This window comes from Mesoplodon bidens (assembly GCF_964165515.1).
Source record: "Mesoplodon bidens genome assembly, chromosome: X".
Lineage (NCBI taxonomy): Eukaryota > Metazoa > Chordata > Mammalia > Artiodactyla > Ziphiidae > Mesoplodon > Mesoplodon bidens.
Genome location: NC_138163.1, coordinates 29584211 through 29608246, shown reverse-complemented (window position 1 = coordinate 29608246; position 24036 = coordinate 29584211). Strand labels below are relative to the sequence as shown.

The window sequence follows — 24036 nt, the reverse complement described above, 5'->3', positions numbered from 1 at the left end:
CCCACATGCGATGTGGCAATAAATAAATTAGTAAGTAAGTAAGTAAGATGCTGCTCACAACCAGTGAGTTTTTCACTGGTTGGCCCCAGGATATAATAAATTCCATAATAAATGGAATTTAGTTTTTAGGTTCTCTCTCTTCTCTTTTGGCACCCTCTCATCCCAGTCATCACTCTCTGTATCCAGCTACACAGATCCCACTTGTCAAGTCTAATCTCATGATGCCCCAGGGCCCAGAAATCCCTGCATCCTGGGTCCCCTTCCATGCTCTCTGCCAGCCAGCCAGAAGAAGGCATAACAGACTACTGAATGTTGCCTAACACATTTTTCCTTTGTATTTTAGTGGAAACTTTTAGCAATTGTGTCCTTCAGTGATAGCTCCCAAAAGAATAGTTCTAATACTGTGAATTTCTGGCTCTCTGGCATGTCTGGGAGAATTTGGAGGGCTGGCTTGAAACAACACAAATTTATTCTCTTATGGTTCTGGAGGTCAGAAGTCTGAAGTGGGTCTCAATGAGCTAAAGTCACAGTGCAGACAGGGTTTCCAGGTTCCTTCTGGAGGCTCTGAAGGGGAAATCCATTTATTTGCCTTAGTCAGCTTCTAGTAGCTAACTGCCTGTATCCCTTGGCTTTTGGCCCATTCCTCCATCTTCAAAGTACATCACTCCAGTCTCAGCTTCTATCATCACATCACCTTTTCCTCTGCCTCTTGTCTCCTCCTGAGCCCCTTTTATTATGATCCATGTGATTACATTGGAACCACCCAGATAATCCAGAATAATCTTCCCATATCAAGCTCCTTAACTCAATTGCATCTGCAAAGGCCCTTTTGCATATAAGGTTGCATATTCACAGTTTCCAGGGATTAGGATGTGGAAACATTTAGGGTACCATTACTCATCCTACCACAGGGAACATTTCAAATTGTACCATGGTTCAAACTTTTTCTATGTCTGCACATAGTTTATAGATTAGAGATTTTAAAGAAATGTGAAATAACTCAGTGTTACCTTTACTCAATGATCATCATCTTCCAAAGGCTGTATGTGGATGGAAGGAGGTGATTGGGAGGGGGGCGGTGCATATGACAAAAGTTCTGCAATGAGATATTTGAAATTGGCCTCTTACCTGAGTAACTCCACTGCCAATTAGGACAAGCCTCAGCCTTGTGCTTTCATTTGAAGCCTCAATTCATGACAATTCATTTCAGTGCTTCTGCTGCTTTTCCAATACAATTTGTTCTTGAGCTCAAATGGTGCTCTCAGACTGGTTGGAGATTGAGGGCCAGCTTCCTTCAACTCTGGCCTTGATCGAGGAAATAGGAAGTGGACATTTGGAAAATTTATCTGGGAAGGGAGGGAAATTAAAGCTGAAGGGAATCCAATTGTTTTTCACAAATGTCTAAAGAAATTAGAGCAACGGTGACTCAAAATGACATCCTACTTAGTTTACAAGCTCCCACTTGTTCAGCATTCTCTGGTGCAGGAGATAGCCTGTCCGGGGAGTCTGCACAAGCCTCAGAAGCTGAGGGCAAGGACATAGTGGTGAGCAAGATGGGACACTATCCAGGGCCATCACTTCCAAAAGTTTGCATTCTAGGAATACATATAATAGCTACCAGTGAGTGTGTGCTTCCTATATACTAAGCACTGTGTTAAGCACATTACATGTGTCTTGTCATTTACTTTAACCTTCATAACAACCATGTAAGGTAGTTAATATTACCCCATTTTATAGGTTAGGAACCCAAGGTACAGAGACATTAAGTGACTTGCCTAATGTCAAAAACCTCCTACAAGGCAGAGGTAAAATTTGAGCCCATGTATGTCTGGCTCCAAAGCCCATGCTGTTATCCACTATGCTATTATACCACTCCAAATGGACCCTTGGTTGGGGAATTCTGTGTTAGAGATGTAGAAGTTTATGGTGCCAAATAAGTCATCATACCTGCTCACTAAAACTACTATCCTCAAGGACTTAACTTCCACCATAGGGGCAGCATCAGGGATGATTTCACCAGATTTTTATGAGTTATAATATTTGGGTAACAGGTGAGATGGAGCATCTGAAGCTTTAAAAACCAATTATGTGATCCGATGCTGGCCAGGGCCAAAGATAACATGGTACATGTATTATCGTGCAGGGATAAACCGCCTTCTGGAGAAGAACTGTATCTGAACAGGCTCTTAATTCCAACAAACACCCTCCTTGGAATGATCCTCAGTTTTCTCTTCATATACATTTTTAAAAGCCTATCCAGCCACTCCCTACACACCTTATGAATGGAAGAAGCTCTAGGTCTCACGTCCTCCAAGCTAAAGCTTCCATATAGGGACTTCCCTGGTGGCGCAGTGGTTAAGACTCTCTGCTCCCAATGCAGGGGTCCCAGGTTTGATCCCTGGTCTGGGAACTAGATCCCACATGCATGCCACAACTAAGAGTTCACATGACGCAACTAAGAGCCTATGTGCTGCAACTAAGACCCGGCACAACCAAATAAATAAATAAATCAAATTAAAAAATATATTTATTAAAAAAATGCTTCCATATGTCTCAGAGTGGGGGAGTGGGAGGCACAAACTATTGGGTGTAAAATAGGCTCAAGGATGTACAACACGGGGAATATAGCCTACATCTGGTAATAACCGTAAATGGAAAGTAACCCTTAAAAGAGTATAAAAGGGACTTCTCTGGTGGCACAGTGGTTAAGAATCCGCCTGCCAATGCAGGGGACACAGGTTCGACCCCTGGTCTGGGAAGATCCCACATGCTGTGGAGCAGCTAAGCCCGTGCGCCACGACTACTGAAGGCCACACGCCTAGAGCCCGTGCTCTGCAACAAGAGAAGCCACTGCAATGAGAAGCTTGCGCACTGCAGGAAGAGTAGACCCCGTTCACCACAACTAGAGAAAGCCTGCATGCAGCAATGAAGACCCAACGCAGCCAAAAATAAATAAAATAAAATAAATTTATTTTTAAAAGTATAAATAAAAATTAAATTAAATCAAAAGCTTCTATATGTCATATGTCATATTTTTCCAACCACCCAGACTGGTTCAGAGGTATGAAGGACTTCAAGGGCCTTGGATCTGAGATTTTAAAAAAGAAAAAGAAGGTATGTAGCTACCTAACTCAGAAGAGTTAGAAAAGGTTATACTTTGGAAGACTGATCATAGGAGCCATCTAAGGTTGTGTGGGGCCCTCAGCTTAATGATAGAGGCAGAACATTGTCAAGACTTGCTCACTGGGAGCTGCTCTTATGCCTCAAGCCAGCAGCCACCTCCTTCATTACATATCATCTCAACTCCAGCAGGTTTGGGTCATTCATTCAACAGATCTTTATTAAGGACCAATTATGTGCCCAGCACTGTGCTAGGCACTGTGGGGGAATACAAAGATGTACAAGACACAATCCTGCTCAAGACACTGTATCTATCTTGCTAGTCAGACTCCCCAGCAAGTACAGGAGCCACAGAAAAGTGCAGAAACAGTGATCAAGTTCACTTAACTCTGGGTCATTTTCATTTTTGTCCTATTTTTTCCCTGTACCCTTCACTCCACAACTCCTCTGTCCCTGCTCTCATTCCTTGAACCTCAAACTGCCTTTCCTCTCCCCTCCTCAAATAATGACCCATTTTTTGTACTTCAGTATCTTCCTGTTGCTTCATGAAGATTTACCCCAAACTATCTGATACTTGATACCTTCACCTATTTGCAGGCATCACACTACCCCAATCTTAACACATACACCACTAACACCACCAACAAAAACAATGCAGCCCCTATTTTGAATTTTGAGATCATGCTAATCAAGGAAGTAGCAACCACTTGGTGACGGCATACCCCAATTCAAATAGCAGGAACTATTTCTAGGTGAGAAGGAACAGCCTGAACTTACAGAACTAAAGTTAGAAAATGCCAGATACGCAAAGTTAAAGTTAGAAAAATATAACCATGTCACATCTATAAAGTAGTATCAGTTGTACTCAGGAAGACAATTGAGAGTGTTGCAGTCCTGATAACTGCAAAAGAGAGAGAGAGAGAGAATGCAAAATTTATTATGGGAGTAGAGAGTACATCCTCCAGGCTATAGCCACAAAAAGAGCCCCAAGTCCTAATGTTTTAGTTCTAAATGCACAAAGCCTGTTATATCTCCATATTCCCTTAGAGAAAACTGCAGTTAGACTAATTGAATAATCCAGACTTTTGGAAACAATGGTAAGCCAAATGAAAATGCATATACAGCATTTTTCTTTCTGGTATAATGGGTCATTAATAATAAGATACTTAAAATAACACAAGCAGCAAGTGTATGGCTTTGGGGACTGCACTCACTGGAAGTCAAATCCTCCTCCGGGATTTGCATCAAATGTCAAATGAGCTCCCACTGATGTTGAAGGCAGTGGGCTGGCATAGATATCCTCCCGAGGCTCTTGAATTCTACAAAAACACAGAGACTATATTCTAGTTCTTAAGTAGCCAGAACACGATAATTATTAGCAGCCCAGCACAACAAACTTTCCCTGATATCTTTAGAAATGTGGGACTCAGAATAGCTTTGAAATTGGCCCCTTAGTCAAATGATCTCTAGTTGATTAAGAAATGCCTACGCCTTGCATCTGACGTGCCTGAAAAACAAACAGCTTTTCCCTTTCTCATTAGAGCTTTTCTAGTTTTAGAGGAATCAGTCTATAGTTTTCATCCATAATAAGACACCCAAGCCAAGAAGTTCAATGGTAAAAAGCATGGAGTATTTTAGCTCAGCTGGCATGCATATGGCCAAAGTCAATAAAAAAAAAACACATTGAGCCCCTACTATGAACCCATCCCCATGCCAGCTGCTATAGAGTAGACAGAAAAAGTATTGGCAGAGTGCCTGGACTCAAGTGCTTACCATCTAGTTGGGAGATAAGATTAACATAAAAAACAATTAGCTAAAAGACACAATGTGTTTTCAGTTGGATTGTTCAGAGACTAGGTGCTATGGCATTAAGTAAAGAGGAACATGAATGTGGGCTAGGCTGTTGTCAAGAACTGTGAAGGGTCTGAGATTTTACTCTAATTACAAGCTAGCAAATTCGCCTGCCACACCTTCATGGATACTGGTAGAAAGTATGAGACTCCTGGATTAGAGATGGAGAGTTTATTGCTCATAGCAATAGCAGTAGCAGGCATAGAAGCATTTTTGCATTGTTTCCAAAGTCCCAATTCCCACAGGGCAATGTGAAGAGGGCCAAATGACACCTGCCTATGACGTAGGTTGCATTACAGGAGAAGAACCCTGAGTTTAGGGAACTCGAGTTTATAGAATCTTTTTATAATGGGTAATGGGCAATAAGCATGCCTGCCCTTTGCTCCAGAGGGAGACACTACCTCTCTATTGCAAGGATTCTCCCTCTACAAACATCCTCGAAAAAAATAGTCCAGAACGATGGGCAGGCAGCACCTCACTTGTAAGACATTCAGATACACAAGAGACTCAGTAGTTAGGTGAAGGACTGCGGTGCCATGGATTTGGTAAGAGGTGCAGATCACAGCACAGGTGGCTCATGTAAACCCATGTCCATTACAGAGCACATGTCCTAAAGATGAGGAATATCCTAAAATTGCTAATCAAATCCTAAGAGGTCCTGAGCTGCAAAGGTCTTTGTCCAACATGCTTGTTTTGCAGACATGGAAACTGAGTCCCAGAGAAGTCAAGTGGTCCTAACACCATTGTGATGTACAACTAGCACGTGTCCTAGGTCTGATTAGACAGGTATATTCTGTGCCCACTGAACACTGGCCTACTCTTCATAGTAGGATGCTGGTTGAACACCTCATTAGAAATAAAATTACCACCTGCACCAGGTTTACACTAATGTATTGACATCTACAGCACTCATTAAATGAACCGTAAATCCAATACACTGAAGTCATTTTCCACCGAATCAAGTCCAGCTTCAGTCAAAAGAATTATCATTGTGATATACTTAATGCCTGGCATTTGCAGGGGGTCCCTGACTAGATCATTTTAGACGAAGAGAAAAAAAAAATGGTGGAGTCATAAAATAGTGCTGACTAAATAGGTCACATGCAAGCATACTAACCCAGAACTGGGAGTTTAAGGACAGTAATCAACTCACATTGACTACTTAGTGAAGCCATCTAAGGATTCACAGTTCTTTGTTTACTAATCTGTCTGTACTTCACCACTGACTCCAGATCACAAGGGTCATAAATACTACTGCTTGCTTTTTCTAAGAACCTTTGGCCCTTTTCAGTTTGCATAGCAACAGAGCTGCAAGAAAGGGTGAGGGGGGAATATAAAAACTATCTGCTACTAAAATGGAACCCAAAGTATAGATAGACCTTCTTGTATTTGTGGGGAATAATAATCCCAGGGCAAGAAAGTTAATCAAACTGGAATATACTTTCTGGTTGGGTTACATTAAACCTGACCCAGAAAGTCAGGAGCGAGTATTGAATAAATGAAAAATCTACTTGAGTTTCTGATTTTGTATGCAACTCATGCCACAGAGTTAGAAAATATAGCTCTTTCCAAAATCAGGAGTATACTGGCATATAAAAGCCAAACATGGAATGCAGTTAAGTGTGTCCCTCAGCCCCCAACATCATCTCCCACCTCTAGGCTTCCAATGGCCTAAGGTTGACTGAAAAATCATTGCCATACATTACTGGCTTAAGATGAATTGACTTGTTCTGGCTTCATGAATTACTTGAACAGGAGACTAGTATTGAGATCAAGGGAGATGATAATCTCATTGCACCTGGCAGTCCACACCTGAAGTATTCAGTTGTGGGCACCATATGTAACAAGAAACTTTGAAAATTATAATGTGTCCAGAAAGTATCAACCAATATGATTAGGAGACTGGGATTCTTAGCCTTTGAGGACTAGTTGAGGAACCTAAAGATATTTAGCCAGGAGACGACTTAGTGGGAAGCCATTAGTTGTGTCTTCAGATCTTTGCAGGGTTATTATTTTTAATAAATCAATTGGTCTGGGTGACTCCAGAGAACAAAATGGGGCTATTGACATTGTTGAAAAAGAAAACAGAAGTCAACCCAGTAAAAGAAAGAACTTTCAAACAATTGAAGCTATTTAAAAATGGAATGGGAACCAAATAGGGCAGGATGAATCTTGTGAATAGGAGATTCCATTTGCAGTGTGACCTTCCCCCATAGAGCTTATTACACTCACAGGGTCTGGGAGTTAGGACCTTAAAGCAGCATGCTTCTACTAGACACCAGGACCCTCAACCCTCCAGTTGCAAAGCCTCTGGTGCTTTGAACCAATTAGAATAAGAACAATCTATCTCTGAGCAGAAAGTCCTGATCCTGCAAATAAAACCTTTAGTTTTTTTTTCCTTAGAAACTTCGTATCACAGGACCATAGGCTGTTGGAGGAAAAGGACTTCTAAAACCATCTAAGCTTCCGATTAAGTCCACATTACAGACCCTGTGAACAAAGGATACCCAAGAAAGTTGTAGAAGAAATACCTGTGGACAACTTGACATGTTACATCAACTTATGTTATTTTTCAATCAAAAAATGGGCAGAAAATCTAAATAGACAGTTCTCCAAAGAAGACATACAGATGGCCAAAAAGCACAAGAAAAGATGCTCAACATCACTAATTATCAGAGAAATGCAAATTAAAGCTACAATGAGGTATCACCTCACACAGGTCAGAATGGCCATCATCAAAAAGTCTACAAACAATAAATGCTGGACAGGGTTGGAGAAAAGGGAACCCTCCTACACTGTTGATGGGAATGTAAATTGGTACAGCCACTATGGAGAACAGTATAGAGGTTCCTTAAAAAACTAAAAAATAGAGCTACCATATGATCCAGCAATCCCACTCCTGAGCATATATCTGGAGAAAACCGTAATTCAAAAAGATACATGCACCCCAATGTTCACTGCAGCACTACAATAGCCAAGACATGGAAGCAACCTAAATGTCCATCAACAGAGGATTGAATAAAGAAATTGTGGTACATATATACAATGGGATATTACTCAGCCATAAAAAAGAATGAAATAATGCCATTTGCAGCAACATGGATGGACCTAGAGATTATCATACAAAGTCAGACAGAGAAAGACAAATATTATATGATATCACTCATATGTGGAATCTAAATTTTTAAAAAGATACAAATGGGGACTTCCCTGGTGGTGCAATGGTTAAGAATCCACCTGCAAATGCAGGGGACATGGGTTCGAGCCCTGGTCCGGGAAGATCCCACATATTGTAGAGCAACTAAGCCCATGAGCCACAACTACTGAGCCTGTGCTCTAGAGCCTGCAAGCCACAACTACTGAAGCCCACACACCTAGAGCCCATGCTCTGCAACAAAGAGAAGCCACCGCAATGAGAAGCCTGTGCACCGAAACAAAGAGTAGTCCCTGCTCGCTGCAACTAGAGAAAGCCCGCATGCAGCAACGAAGACCCAACGCAGCCATAAATAAATAAATAAATAAATAAATCTATAACAAAGATACAAATGAACTTATTTACAAAACAGAAGCAGACTTATAGATATCAAAAACAAACTTATGGGTACCAAAGGGGAAACACTGGGGGGAGGGATAAATCAGGAGCTTGGGATGAACACACACACACTACTATATATAAGATAGATGACCAGCAGGGACCTATTGTATAGCACAGGGAACTCTACCCAATATTCTGTGATAACCTATATGAGAATCTAAAATAAGAATGAATATATGTATATGTATAATTGAGTCACTTTGCTGTACACCTGAAACAAACACAACATTGTAAATCAATTATACTCCAATAAAATTAAAATATTTTTTTAAAAAATTTACATTACTCTTGCCCTTAATTATGTACACTCTTAAGTCCCTTTAAAAATAAAAATTCTACTTTGTGCCAAGCTGACAGTGCCAATAGTTTTACTCTTTGCTTCTTCCAACATCTTCTATCAGTTCACTGGAGAGTCGAGCTGAGTTGTAGACCAAATCATAACATCGACTATGTTCTGTAAGCAAGAGCCCCTGATGCCTATATGAATAATGCTCCTTGTAGCTCTGGCTGGGCTGTAGACACTTCTGAATATCTTCCACACCCTTCATCTAGCTCTCTGGCCCAGGCTGTATACTACACGCTTCCCCTCTGCTACACTACAAAGAGCCCAACTGCAGGTATAGTAACTCTAAACTCTGTGTCTATACCAGAAAGAACCAAGGAAGTAGATCTTCTCTCTGTCTTACTACATTTTCCACCCACGTAAATATGCTGAGGTGCGCCTTATTGGCTCAAGACCCATTGCACAGTGAAGAGAGAAATTAGGACATGCATATACCTTCTCTGGCTTTCTTACAGTGCAGACCTAGAGGAGAAGAACGTTCTCCCTTACACTTTCTGTCTGTTCAAGCCTGGCTGTTTATATACTAAAGGAGGAGATTTAGGGAACTTAGAAAAATCCTCTCCCAACAATGTCTATCTTTCAAGCCATATTCCCTGGCATAGAATTCTATTTTGAATGTCAAAAGCTGAAGGTTAATGTTTTCTTTCATATTTTATTCTCAATCTTTTTTCCTAAGCAGTCGATGTATGTCTTGGGCTGAGAAAAATATCACGTACCCCAAAATGCAAATAAGAAAAACACATTTATATTTTTTCAAACTATTTCCTCCATGACATGTATGATCATTTATTCAGTACTATTCATGGTATATGCATTTTATATATACTATAACACTGTCTAAGTCAGGATTCTTTCAGAAGCATGTGAGAGAAATCCCATTCAAACTGCTTAAACAACCAACAAGCACCTACTGTGTAGCACAGGGAACTCTGTTCAATATTACGTAGCAAAATAAATGGGAAAAGAATTTGAAAAAGAATAGATACATGTGTATGTATAACTGAGCCACTTTGCTATACACCTGAAACTATCACAACATTGTTAATCACCTATACTCCAATATAAAATTTAAAAAAATTAATAAATAAATAATTTAAAAATGATTTTTAAAAAAAGGGACTTATAAACTGGGAAGTTCAAAAGGTAACCTGCTTCAGGCACAGGTGGATTGAAGAGCTCGTGTACTCTATCTTCTCAACTCTCTTCTGTGTGTTGGGTTCACCCTGTAGACAACTCTCTCCATGTGCAAGGGAAGATGACTTGTGGAATACATTCCTTCCAGAAACCTTTGCTTCTTGTGCTTGTTAGCGGGGATACGGTGCCCTCCTGTGAGTCTCTGCTTCATTGATTGTCTCACCCACCAGAAGGTCTACCCGAGGGCCAGGCGTGTGTCTGATTAATCACTGTAATCCCCAGCTCCCAGTACACGGCCTGGCCCAAAAGGTGAGGAACTAAGACAATACTTGTTAAATAAAGTGATCATTATACAAGGAGAAAACTGTTTTATTGATTCAACAACAATTAGAGGATAGTCCCTGCCCTCCAGGAGCTCAATGTCTACTTCGGAATGTTTCATATCCCCCTTTCTAAGATCCTGGAAATCAGTGGCTAGGTTTTAGTCATCTCTGTATCCCCATCACCTAGCATAATTCTTGGCACACCCAGTGCTTCTTAAACTTGCCCATTTAACTATCCCTAATGGTAGAGTAGAGTAGATACCTATTCCTGAAGGAATATAGGGGCTTAGCTTGAAGTACCCTTCACAAGCAGAATTTTCTTTGAAGTCTTGTGTTCTACCTTAAAAATTCATATAAATATTATACTACATTCCACAACACAGCCACTTATATTTTTTAATGTTTTAAATTACTTAATAGGGAGTAAAAATATGCTCCAGAAAGATGTCCATACAATGCTAACTCAAACACCCATCCAAGTAGGTAAGATGCTCTAAATTCAACTTATCAGGCCCAGTGGAGGGCGTGATGGCAGTTTTCATGAAGGACCTGGTCTTCCCTGAGGCTGACTGGCACAATTAGGAGTGAGGATGAATTGTGCTTGGATTTTTGTCTAAAATGATTTCCCAGAATGTCCCCAAATGTCAAGCTTCATTTGATAAACTAGGCTACATTCCAGAAGCAGGGGAACATAGCTTTCTGTGGGGGAGGAAGAGCAGGGAGTGGGGATGCTATAGGAAGGACTGGCCTAACTGGGGGCATTTTGCTTTGCATCAGTTGGGGAACTCCAGTGGTTCAGTCACTGGCCACATCCAAAAGTATCTGCTCTGACAATAGTGGGCCTGAGTGTGTCACAGGACCATACTTAGGCCAAGGGTGAGGGGACATGGCAAATGAGAAAAGAGCAAAAACAACCTAAAAAGAAAGGGGCATGGGATGGTACTACTTAAAATCATTGTTCTACAGAAAAAAACAAACACAAAAATAGCAGTTGGGATGAATTAGAGAAAAATAAAATGGTTTTCAGGAAGCCAGTACCTATGATTCCAAGGCCAGTTTTGTTATTCTTGTTGTTCTATTTTATGGCCCTAGATTGAGCCCTGATCCAGTCCTTCCCAAGTTCCCAACCCAGGCCGTAGTTAGAGACCTAACCCCAAAAGTCATGTCACAAAGTGAATGGTTGACCACAAATGGGACAGCTAAAATAAGGTGAAAGATGCAGAGTAGAACAGCACTTCTCAAATTTAATGTGCATATCAGTCACCTAAGAATCTTGTTAAAATGCAGATTTTGATTCAGCAGGTCTGGGATGGGGCCCAAGATTCAGCATTTTTAACAAGCACCATGCCTGCTGATCCAAAGGCTACATACTGACTGAGTAGCAAGGGTGTAGATCTAGACCTCTTCCCACTTATGCTCACCTCCTGGGTTCACTCTCAATTTTGATAGTCCCTAGGTGAGCCCTTGAGATTTCAGAGAAAAGGTGCAATTTGAATTTACAGCAATCAAGTTTTACTCCATGTTATCCTTACACATAAGTGCTTTTTATTGAGCACTATGTACTATAAATAATCCTGTCTCCCAGGGCTAAGAAAAATACATCTGGAGCAAAAGAAAGCAGGCGATGGGCAATAAAAACAATAACAATTTGGGCAAAAATGATATCTTAGTTATTAATGCTCTGTGAACCAAGACACTAATACAAATCTAATACAAGTATGGGATAAAAGGAATAAAATGTATGTTATCTACTATTTTGTAAGTACTCTCACACAAACATTGACAGAGACAGCTCAGGTAATACAACAACCAAGGCTGGTAAGGGGAAAGACTAAGCATGCTGCTGAGCACATCGTAACTCTTCAATAAACAGTAACCTTTCAATAAATCTTTAAACTGACAAAGACAGATTTCAGAAAGGCAAGACTGGTTTTGGCAGGAGCAGGGATACATGATGGAAACTAGAAAACCTTGGAAATGCAGAGGAAGACAGCCAGGGTTCTTCAGAGAAACTGAACTGATATATACAATATTATATGTAAAAGATATTTACTTAAAGCAATTGACTCACATAATTCTAAGGGCTGTCAAGTCCAATATCTGTAGGCCAGTCTGGAAACTACAATATCTGTAGTTTCCAGACTGGAAACTCAGGCAGGAGGTGATGCTGCAGTCTCGAGGCTGAATTTCTTCTTCTCCAGGAAACTCTGGTGTTTGCTCTTAAAGCCTTCAACTAATTAGAAGGCTCCCACACACATTATCAAGCATAGTCTATTTTACTTAAAGCCAATTGATTACACATGTTAACCACACCTACCAAATACTTCACAGCAACATCTACATTAGTATTTGATTAAATAATTAGGTAATACAGTCTAGCCAAGTTGGCACATAAAATTAACTATCACAGAGACTATTCTAGGTCATTGTTTCTTAGCCCTGGCTTCACATTAGAATCACCTGAGGGTTTTTTCTTTTAAATACTAAAGCCAGACCTTACTCCCAAGAGGTTCCATAATTTTTCATAGCTCACCAGGCGATTCCAATGATCAGTGCAGTCAGGATGGAGAACCACTAATTTAGAGACCAATTCTCCTCATTTCAATGAAGATGCTAAGGCCAAGATGAGAAAGGAAAAGATTTTTCCCAGCATCTCTTAATAATCCGGGTCCAGATCTGGAATTCCTGACTTATAACCCAGTATGTTCACAACACCTACCTCTGTCACCTTCATCCCCTGACTAGGTGAACTTACAAAAGGATTTTCCATAATATTATACCTTGAATTTTGCTTGAAAATAATTTGGTATTAAGATTGGAAAGAGTAGGTAGGGTGGTATAGATAAAACAAGAGTGACCATGAGGTGATTATTGTTGGAGGCAGGTAATGTGTACCTGAGGGTCTGGTACTGTTCCCTTTACTTTTGTATTACTCTGAAATTGTTATTAATACTTTTTAAAGTCAAAACCAAAAGGGGAATCCCATACCACTGCCTAACTCTACATTAAGGTATCAGCTGTAATTAACTGGCTTCCACTAGATTTGAAGAAGCCTTCCCTACTTTTCAAGTCTATACCTGGAAGCATAGGATAATAGTCTGTCAGTCATGGTCACTTCCTTGTAGCTGTAATGAGTATTCATTCCTGGAATATAACCTGTCTTTAAGATATTAAATAACCAAACAAGACAAAAATTTATTTCATGTTACTAACAAATGGGAAGAAGGTGCCTATTAAATAGCCATAAATGTTGGAAAGAAAGCTGTATAAAACAGGCTTGACCTTAGTGAGTTGCAAAGCACTAGACTGAGGTGCCCATATTAACCATGGAAAGATTATTCTGCTGTTGTTGCATGAATTATTCTATAGATGTCACTTAGGCCAAGTTGGTTGATAGTGTTGTTTCAAGCCTTATGTAACCTTGCTGATTTTCTGCCTAGTTCTTCTATTCATTATTAAAAGTAGAGTATTGAAGTCTCCAAAAATTACCATCAAATTGTCTATTTCTCACTTTAATTCTGTCAGTTTTTGCTAGATGTATTTTGGAACTCTATTTTTAGGTACATATATGTTTATAATTGTTTGTCTTCCTGATGGATTGACCCTATTATCATTGTAACATGCCCCTCCATCTCTAGTAAATTTTTTTGTTTTAAACTCTATTTGTCTAATATTAGTAAAGCCATCCCAGCTCTGTTATGATTGCTGTTTGAGTAGTATTAATTTTCCCATTATTTTACTTTGAACTTATTTGTATAATTGAATCTAAAGTGTACCTCTTGAAGACAGCATATGGTTGGATCTTGTTTATTCTTAATCCAATTTAACAATCCCTGCCTTTTTGTTGAAGTGTTTAATCCATTTATATTTACTATAATCACTTACAGGGTAGGATTCATGTCTGTCATTTTGCTATTTATTTTCTATATATCATATCTCTTTTGTCCTTCTGTTACTCCCTTATTGTCCTCTGTCTTAAGGAATATTTTCTTTTTTTATCAGAAAACTGATATTGATATGTTAGAATTTTATTTAGACTTTTTGGATACTTTTTTTTAAACATCTTTATTGGAGTATAATTGCTTTACAATGGTGTGTTAGTTCCTGCTTTATAACAAAGTGAATCAGCTATACATATACATATATCCCCATATCTCCTCCCTCTTGTGTCTCCCTCCCACCCTCCCTATTCCACCCCTCTAGGTGGTCACAAAGCACTGAGCTGATCTGCCTGTGCTATGCAGCTGCTTCCCACTACCTATCTAGTTTACATTTAGTACTATATATAAGTTCATGCCACTGTCTCACTTCATCCCAGCTTACCCTTCCCCCTCCCCATGTCCTCAAGATAAGTGAATATTTTCTAATATACCATTTTGATTTCCTTTAATGATTTGATTTTTAACTATATTTTTGAGTTATTTTATTAGTGGTTGTTCTAGGATTTACAACATACATCTTAACATAGCAAAATCTACTTACAGATCTTTACTAAGTTAATTCTAGTAAAATATATAAACTTTGCTCCAATATAGCTCCCTTCTTCTCCACTTTTGTGCCATTACTGTTATATATTGTACATCTATACATGTTATGAACACAAAAAATATAGTGTAATAACTATTGTTGTATAAATTTTTGGTTTTTTAAGAATTTAAGAGAATAAAGAAGAAAAATACAGAGCCTTTTATATTAACCTTCATATTTACCATTTCTGGCACTCTTCATTTCTTCCTATAGAATTGAGTTATACTCTGGTGTCATTCCCCTGCCTCAAAATAGATCTGTTCCCTCTCCCCTGCTTTGTGCTATTATTGTTATATATGTTGCATCTTTATATGTTATAATTCAAACAATACTATTTTATAATTAGTATTTTATGCAATTATCTTTTAAATCAGTTAAGAGAAAAAAGAGAATATATATTTTTTATACTTACATACTTTGTTTCTTTGCATGTATTTGAGTTAACTTTTGGTGTCACTTCCTTTCGACCTGAAGAATTTCCTTTAATATTTCTTGTAAAGCAGGTTTTCTAGCAACAAAGTCTTTTGGTTTTGTTTATATGGGAATTTCTTTATTCTTCCTTCATTTATGAAGGACACAAATTTTTCCACTCTTATGAGGAGAGCAGCACTGCTAGAGAGGACAGACTCCACCAAAGCATTGCAGGAAGAAAGGAGGAGGGAATATAAGGCTCTTGGATACACAGTTAGCACTTGATAATAATTGGAGAAAGGAGGAGGAGAGGAAGGAGCAAGAGAAGCAAGACCTAAAGGGAAACATAGAGTTACTGATTATAAATTATATTCCAAAATTAAAGTAGTAATAATATTCCCTATGTGTACAACCTTTCCCAATTTTCAAAATTCTTTCATTTCCATTTTCTGTTTCTTTTTCTCAAACATCCTGTGAGTTAGCCATGACAAGAATTCTTATCCCTGGTCTCTTACACTACTCACAATTTTGTTATCAGTTCTCTCTATATATTTATGGAGCCAGACTTCCTGGGTTTAAATCTCTCCTCAGCCACTTACTGGCTGTGTGGCCTTGGGCAAGTTACTTAGCTTCTCTGTGCCTTAGTTTCTTTACCTGAAGAAATGATATGATAGTAGTACCTACTATATAAGATTTCTCTGAGTATGAAATGAGTTAATATTTTTAGAGTGTTTGGAAGAGGGCCTGGCACCTAGTATCTACTATATATGTTTGTTAAACACGTAAATTGCCAGCTGGGAAACTTCCTAGCTGTGTGACCTTAGGTGTCAATGTCTTCATCTGGAATATAGGGATGACAGTACCTGCAAAATTGTGGTTAAATTTACTCTTATACATTTGCGGTGAGAGTGTTAGCCTTTTGGAAAACAATTTGTCTCTATGTATAAAATCTTTAATTTTTAAAATCGAACAACTAAAATTAAATAAATTTCTACAGCTCTAGAAGTAATCTGAAATATGGTGGTAGAGGGGTATTTTTCCCATGATTAGTCATTGTGAAAGAATTTATAATAACAGAAATATGGAAGCAACAATAGAGGAACTGTTAAATAAATTATTGTACATTCACTTGATAGAATATTTTGCAACCATTAAAAATGATAGTAATAAAGTGCTACTATAATATGGAAAAAATGCTTACACTATAGCCAGATAATAAGTTATATGCATAGTATTATTCTAATTATGTTAGAAAATGATATTCCTGTTTTTTAAAATATTACCAAAATTGTAAAAGTGATTGTTTGAGATGACCAAACTAAATTTTTCTTCTATTCTAATTTCCAAACTGTCTTTTATTTATTTATTTAAAAAACTTCTTCTTTTTTTTTTTTTTTTTTTTTGGCTGCATTGGGTCTTCGTTGCTGCTTTCTCCAGTTGCGGCGAGCGGGGGCTATTCTTCATTGTGGTGCACGGGCTTCTTATTGTGGTGGCTTCTCTTGTAGCGGAGCACGGGCTCTAAGCGCACAGGCTTCAGTAGTTGTGGCATGTGGGCTTCAGTAGCTGTGGCGCATGGGCTTAGTTGCTCTGCGGCATGTGGGATCTTCCTGGACCAGGGATTGAGCCCATGTCCCCTGCATTGGCAGGCAGATTCTTAACCACTGTGCCACCAGGGAAGTCCCTCTTTTATTTTTTTTTTAATGTAGGTTTAAATCATACTAATCTCTGTCCTGTCTACATAACAGGCTTAATGTGAGGATTGAATGAGACACTGACATGTATGAAATTGCTTTGTAAACTCTCACATAACAATCTTATGTAAGGTGTTATTATTTCATAGAGAGTTATGTGCAATCTGAACAGGTCCACAGCTGCACTAAATGGCACTTCTGGGCAGTGCTTCCCACATTTTCACATCAGGACACACATAGAAAATGAAACTGTTTGTCAGCATACTGAGGAAAATGGACCAGGCTCCTTGCAGCCAGAGCAAGTGGTCAGGCTTCTGACCACTCCAGGCCTTGCCCCACCTGAGGGTGAGAGCACCAGTATCTCTGCATACCAAATGGAAATCTCTGCGCTATTGGCCTTACACTTGCTTTAAAAGAGGCCAAGAAATATAGAGTCCAAAGATCCAACACTTTATGATCTTGGACATTTCACTTCACCTCTCATTTACAAATGGTGATAGCAATATTCCTTTCCTTCCCAGCCTAAGAGGTTAGTGAGTTATCAAGGGAGATGATGGATGTGAAAGTACTTTGTTTGGAAATTAAAAAGATGAGGCCATGCAGTGGACACTATTATTCTTTCACATTTAAACCCTAGGGAGGGGGACTTCCCTGGTGGTCCAGTGGGTAAGACTCCACACTCCCATTGCAGGGGGGGGGGGCAAGCTCAATCCCTGGTCAGGGAACTAGATCCCACATGCCGCAACTAAGACCTGGTGCATCCAAATAAATAAATATTTTTTTTAATAAATAAAATAAACCCCAGGGAGGGGCTTCAACACTAGGGAGACTAGAAGCCAGTGTAGTTTTAAACGATACACATATGCTGCTCATTTACTCTGCGAATGCTCCCTGTTTGCAAAACACTGTGCTAGGTGCTGAGAATCCAAATTTCCCATTCTCCTAAGAAAAAACTGATTTGTTCTTTGGCCATAGCAACTAGTAACCCTTAGAGCCAGTTTTACACCCATTTCTTTTGTCAGTGACATTTGGTGCTAGTAGTCATCCTTCTGAAAGCCAACCGATCAGTGGTAAACCCATGCCTGGGAAAGTCAGCCAGTCCACAGCAGATACACTCCAGTCACCATGTTGCTATAGCTAAAGATGGTAAGTTCTTAAGCACTTCTGCTTCTGAAGCTCACCAATCCCCAAATTCCGTGCTTTCCAAAACCCTATATAAGGTAAACTCTCTGCTTTTCTTAGAGCATCTACACCTTACAAGTGAAGCTCTCCCTTACTTAAGCAAACAATAAACTTAGCTTTTGTTTTCAGCCATTGAGTAGTAGCCTTCAACAGTACTAAAAGTACTAAAAGATGTTGTATAAGTGAGCCAAAGATGTTCTCTATATATTAGCCCTATGATGTTGACTTCTTCATAGCAGGCTGGGATCTGTTGGTTCAAAAGCCAATAGGTGCAGGGGAGGGGAGATAAATTAGGAGTTTGGGATTAACACATACACACTACTATATATAAAATGGACAACCAACAAGGACCTACTGTAGAGCACAGGGAACTATAGTCAATATTCTGTAATAACCTATAAGGGAAAAGAATCTGAAAAGAAAAAAAAAAAAAAATATATATATATATATAACTGAATCACTTTGCTATACACCATATTGTAAATCAACTATACTTCAATTTTAAAAAAGCCAATAGGCAACAAACTCAAATTTTTACACATCCAACTGTTTCAAATATAGCCCAACTAGGCAGATATTTGGCCATTTAGAGCCTCCCTGCTTTGCATACCTTGCAAAACCACACCTAACATCTGCTAGCCACAGGTGAAATAAACCCTGTGGCTATAAAAGATGGCAAGCCACGGCTGCCCTTCAGAGCTCTCTGACCCAGAGGCTTCCCATCACGCTGCTGAGCAACATCACCTAGATGGGTAAACTCCCTCTCCAATTGCCCTCTTCCCTGGAAGTTCCTTGCCCTCCTGCCTTTCTGAGTGGTGGCCCTTGTACCATAGCCTAGGGAAGATCTAATGCTGTGAGGGACACTCCCCCACCTCCACCATGCAAACCTGTCAAACTGGCACCCAAAGCAATCTTACTGTGTATTACTGCCACCTTGTGGTCGTACTGTTTTCCTTAATCAGCCCAGACATGCCCTCAAGCTCACTACAAGGAGAAATTAGGCTGGCTTGGCTTTCTGCGCTCCAGGAGTTCTCAGGTTGATGGGGGAGTTATGACAAATCCATTTAGATCAGTGGCTAGTTGATGGATATAAACTACTTGTGATCAGATTTGGGAGGGGGGAAGAGGTCATCAAGGGCAGGAGTGTGTCAGGACTAGCTTCCTGGAAGAGGTGGAAATGGAATTGGGTAGTGAGGCGACTAGGCAGAGAAAAGGTTCTAGAAAACAAAAGATGAAATCAAGAGAAAACAGGTCAAACCACTCATCAGTGGAGTGATGTTTTCAAATTCTAAATCTTGCTGAAAGACCTAATTGAACTAGATTCCCTGACATAGGTCAAATACTAAAAGCTAGCTTCTACCAGGTGGATCTGCATCTAAGTAGTGTGTCAAAGGTTATTTCCCCTCCAATGGTGCTAGAGTAAAAATGCTGCACATGAAAATGATCACAGGCTAAGTAATGTGTGGATCACAATACAGAACAGCTTTATGATCCACCTGTCTTCCTGGGTCTAAGTAACCCCGGAGAGAAATAAACTTTATAAACACAGAGGAAAGATTACATCCGACCACGGCTTTTCAAACACAAAAGAAATGCTCATAAATATTCTTTGATTTCACTGGTAACAGCAGGTGCTTGCAGGAAAATAAAACTGTCCTTCTCCTGCTGTCCCCAGTCTTCCAAAGGCATCCCACTGTCCTGATCAGGTTATCCTCCTTGAAACAAAGTAACTTTTAATAAAGTGGGTCGCTGGCAGGGAGCACCTGATATGATCACACACCTGTTATAATAGGGTTTAATTCTGCTTCAGATGTGCTAGTTTTAATAAAAAAGGATTGAGCAAATCAAAAATAAATTACATTGAAAGGTCAGGCTTATTGCTTGTACAGTTATGTTAACTTCCCCACCAATACTTTTAGAAACTGTATTTATGAGACCTTTTGATTTGGGAAAGAGAGGTATAAAATACATCTACAATTTCCCCATTATTTGCAGCAGTATTTAATTTTCAAGTGTCAGTTCCAAACACTTAAGTATGGCATTCTTTAACAGGAGTAAATCTAAAAAGTATGAATTGTTTACAGAATGCTATTATTCAATATATTAATAAAACAAGCTTTCCTATCCAGTGGAAAGTTAGAAAAATCCTTCCAGAGTTTATGCAGCATGCTAATTCACTTGAATGCATGTGGAGCATTTATTAAGAATGTGTTGGCTCTTAATATGAGTGAATATATTCCTCTGACATAGCATCTCCTCTGCCAGAGGGAAGCCTGCTTGATTTACTAACTAGGGATGATGGAGCAATGATCCACCCAAGATTATTTTCCTGATCTTTCTAATGGGACATTCAAGTAGATATAGTGAGTTTGTTTCTTTGCTCAGCTACAATTTAGCTAGAAGTATTTCCATATGCAATTCCAAATGTCCTTCCCTGTTCCTAGGTTGGTTTTATGATCCATCCATCAAACATAACAGAATGTTGAAGGGGACTCCTATTGCCCCAGAATTGGTGACTATGGTCCAAAACTGAAGATAAGTAATAAATAATAATAATAACAACAAACTTGCATGACATTTATTATGTACCAGGCACTGTACTAAGCAGTTTACAAACCTTAATCCAATTAGTCCTCGCAATAACTCTATGATATATATTATTATTATCTTACTATTATCCCCATTTTAGAGATGAGGAAACTGAGGCACAGAAAATGTAAGTGAACTGCCCAGGAACACACAGTTTGTAAGTAGAGAATTCAGGATTTGAACTCAGGCGCTCTAGCTCCAGACTTAAAGTGTCTTGTAGCCTAGATACTCTCATAGTCTAAAGAGAGCCACCAACAAATGAGACCAGATATTTTCCCCAGGGCTTACTGGACATACTATCAACTACTATCCTCTATGACTCTCCACCTCCAGTCTAGTCCCCTGAGACCTGGAGGAAGGGAGCGAGCAACTTATTAGAGTTTTCAGCCTGGTGGAAAAGAAAAGGTTTTTCTCTTCCCACCACCAAAGGCAAGTGAAGTAGGGGATGGACCCCAAGAGAAGCTTTCATAGATTTGAGGAGAACCTGTAAGAAGAGGAGACTGGTATCTTCAGACTCGGATCATCCAGTAGACACTGCATACTTACTCTCATACCTTTGGGTCGAACAGTATGGGAATACTTAAGAGAGTGTGATATAGATTCTCTCAAGGCAGAGGGTGTGTGTGAATATTGAGGCTGGCCCTGCTCCTCACCTGGAGATTTCTGAAGGCAGGTGACTTGCTGGAATAGTTCATCCCAGTACGATATGAAAGGATTGTAGTGTAATGTAACTTGGAGGAGAACAGGATGATACTCCCACCCCCAGATCCCTGCTGCCCTTGAAAGTCATAGAAAAGGACCACAGCAGCTGTGTGACTCCACATGAAGGATCGTGGAATAGAAGAGGAGGAGCCTGAGCACTACCCAGACAGCTTCAGGGCCAACAGTCATGGCGACCCAACTAGTGACGAGGTTGGGCGCATGGATTTCTGGGAATGACTGTGAGAGACCAGCTGTCCCTCTCTGAGCGAGTTCGCAGTCACAGAGGATGCATTAGTGGAGCTAGCCACCACTCCCGTGAAAGCCACATATGTTGCCTGTGTTCACAGATGGTAGCCCAGCAGCAGAAGCTACCGGCAAGAGCTAGAAGCATATCTAACCAGGGTGAGGCCAGGGGCATCTCCCTACGCCAACAGACAGCTAAAGTAGAGAGCAAAAGCAAAGGAGCCAAAGGACAAGCAGGAAGGGGAAGAAGAATGGGGGTGAATACCACACCCCTGTACCTACTCCTATCCATCCATCTACACAGAAACAGGGTAAGGCGCAACCTCTGAATCAGATATGAGACTGGAATTTTTAATAGACTAAATTTTACTCACTGATAAGGACCAGAAGGCTATGAATTTAAAAAGGGAACTCAACGGGGTTTCCCTGGTGGCGCAGTGGTTGAGAGTCCGTCTATGACACGGGTTCGTGCCCTGGTCCAGGAGGATCCCACATGCCGCGAAGCGGCTGGGCCCGTGAGCCATGGCTGCTGAGCCTGCGCGTCTGGAGCCTGTGCTCCGCAACGGGAGAGGCCACAAGAGTGAGAGGCCCACGTACCGCAAGAAAAAAAAAAAAAAGGGAACTCAACAAATCAAGGTTAGAATCACCGTTCAGAAAACAAGAAACCTTTACACGTTAATACCCTACTAACTTAATATTCCTTAGTTCCTCTGATGAACCAGTTATATCAGAATTTCATGGTGGGGAGTTGTTGGAAAGCAGATGCCTCTTTAGCAGGCTACTGCACGAGTGCAGAAATTACTCTTCAGGCCCTTCATTTCAAAGATTACAGGTCTATGTAAACATTCTGACCTTCCATGGTTCAGTTGCAGTCTGTCATTCCTGGATTTATGAGCAACAGGTGCTGTCCAGGCCACCAGCCTAGGGGAGGATACAATCACACACAAAGAAACAGGAACAAAATCATCCTTCTCTGGCTCAGTTCCTACTTGCATAATTGGAGGAACTCTAGCCTCATCCACATACTTCCTTTCGGCTCAAGTTAGCTATGGTGAATAGAAGGGGAAGGACCCTTGGGGTGTTTCACAACTTCTGCCTTAGGCCATATTTCCACATAGGTCCTGGAGACCAGGCCCTGACCACTCTTTCCGGAGTCTACCATATGGTCGCTGCCCAAAGAGTCTACTGCCGTTTGCTGTTTCAGCACTGCAACTCCATTATACTGCTAGTGTCATCATCAGCACTGTGGCAGGCCTCTTCTGTACTGGCACTCTTCATCTCATACAGGAATACTACACCAGAATGTGCTGGTACATTCCAGATACCTCATGGGAGTCCTCTCTCCCTCAGACTCTGACATTTGTCCCAAAGGAATGTGCCAGCAGCCTATATGAGTGTCAACCCACCACAATGCCCGTGTTAATCCCTCACTCCCCACACTAAGTTGGTGGACCCTAACTCTCTCTGTTACCGAGGTTAGCTCCTAATAATATTAGATATGTATCGTGCAAGTACCCTGTGCTCAAGCACTGTATCAATACTGGGATAACTGTATTATCACACTCAATCCTCAAAACCGCCCAATTAGGCAATTCCTGGTTGGGATTAGTTCTGCCTGGAAAAAATGGAAATAAAAAGGAAGTAATAATGGCTTAAACAGCATGGCACTTCATTTCCACTCATGTTCAGGGAGGACTGGTTTAATACTTCACTGTGTCAGAGACCTAGATTCCTATTCCATTGCTCCATCTTGTGTGTTGCTCCCATTTCCATTGTCATTTCACAGTACTGGTTGGCTGCTGGGGCCTTAGCCATAATGAGCCCATTCCCTCCAACAGAAAGTGGAACAGGAATGGGAAGGGTTTGCCCTTCCCTTTAAGGACACTTCCTACATGTTGCACATACTGCTTACAATTCATTGGCTAGAACTTAGTCACATGTTCACACCTAACTGCAAGACTGGCTGAGAAAGTCTTCATTCTTGATGACTTCATGACCAGCTAAAGAACTGGAGTTCTACTGTTGATGAAGAAAGGGGAATATATTTGGGGGACGATTAACAATCTCTACCACAGGTAGGTACAAGACTCCCACATATGATTGTGCATTTTGTGGATTTAGAAAAGCTGAAAGATGAGAGATGACATTTAGCCAGTGCCCACTAATGAAACTAGTGTGCCATAGCTCAAGGTTCAGTGAGCCCAGAAGAAGGAGTGCCTTTTGTATTAGGTTAAACCATATGAAATTATCATTTTCGTACATCCAAAATGATGGAGTATCAGCAATTTCATATGGTTCAACCTAATAATATGAACGTACCACTGC

The 24036-nt window shown here is 40.2% G+C and overlaps 1 protein-coding gene across 2 annotated transcripts in view; it reads right to left on the bottom strand.

The window, feature by feature from the left end:
* Positions 1-1128: 1128 nt before the first annotated feature.
* The window catches only part of SMARCA1 (SNF2 related chromatin remodeling ATPase 1), a 150778-nt gene continuing 127870 nt past the window's right edge, over positions 1129-24036 (bottom strand). For both annotated transcript variants that reach the window (XM_081221470.1, XM_081221471.1), the window contains one exon: positions 1129-1346. In XM_081221470.1, the coding sequence (XP_081077596.1) occupies positions 1161-1346 (186 nt within the window). In that variant the 3' untranslated portion in view covers positions 1129-1160. The remainder of the gene's footprint in view (positions 1347-24036) is intronic.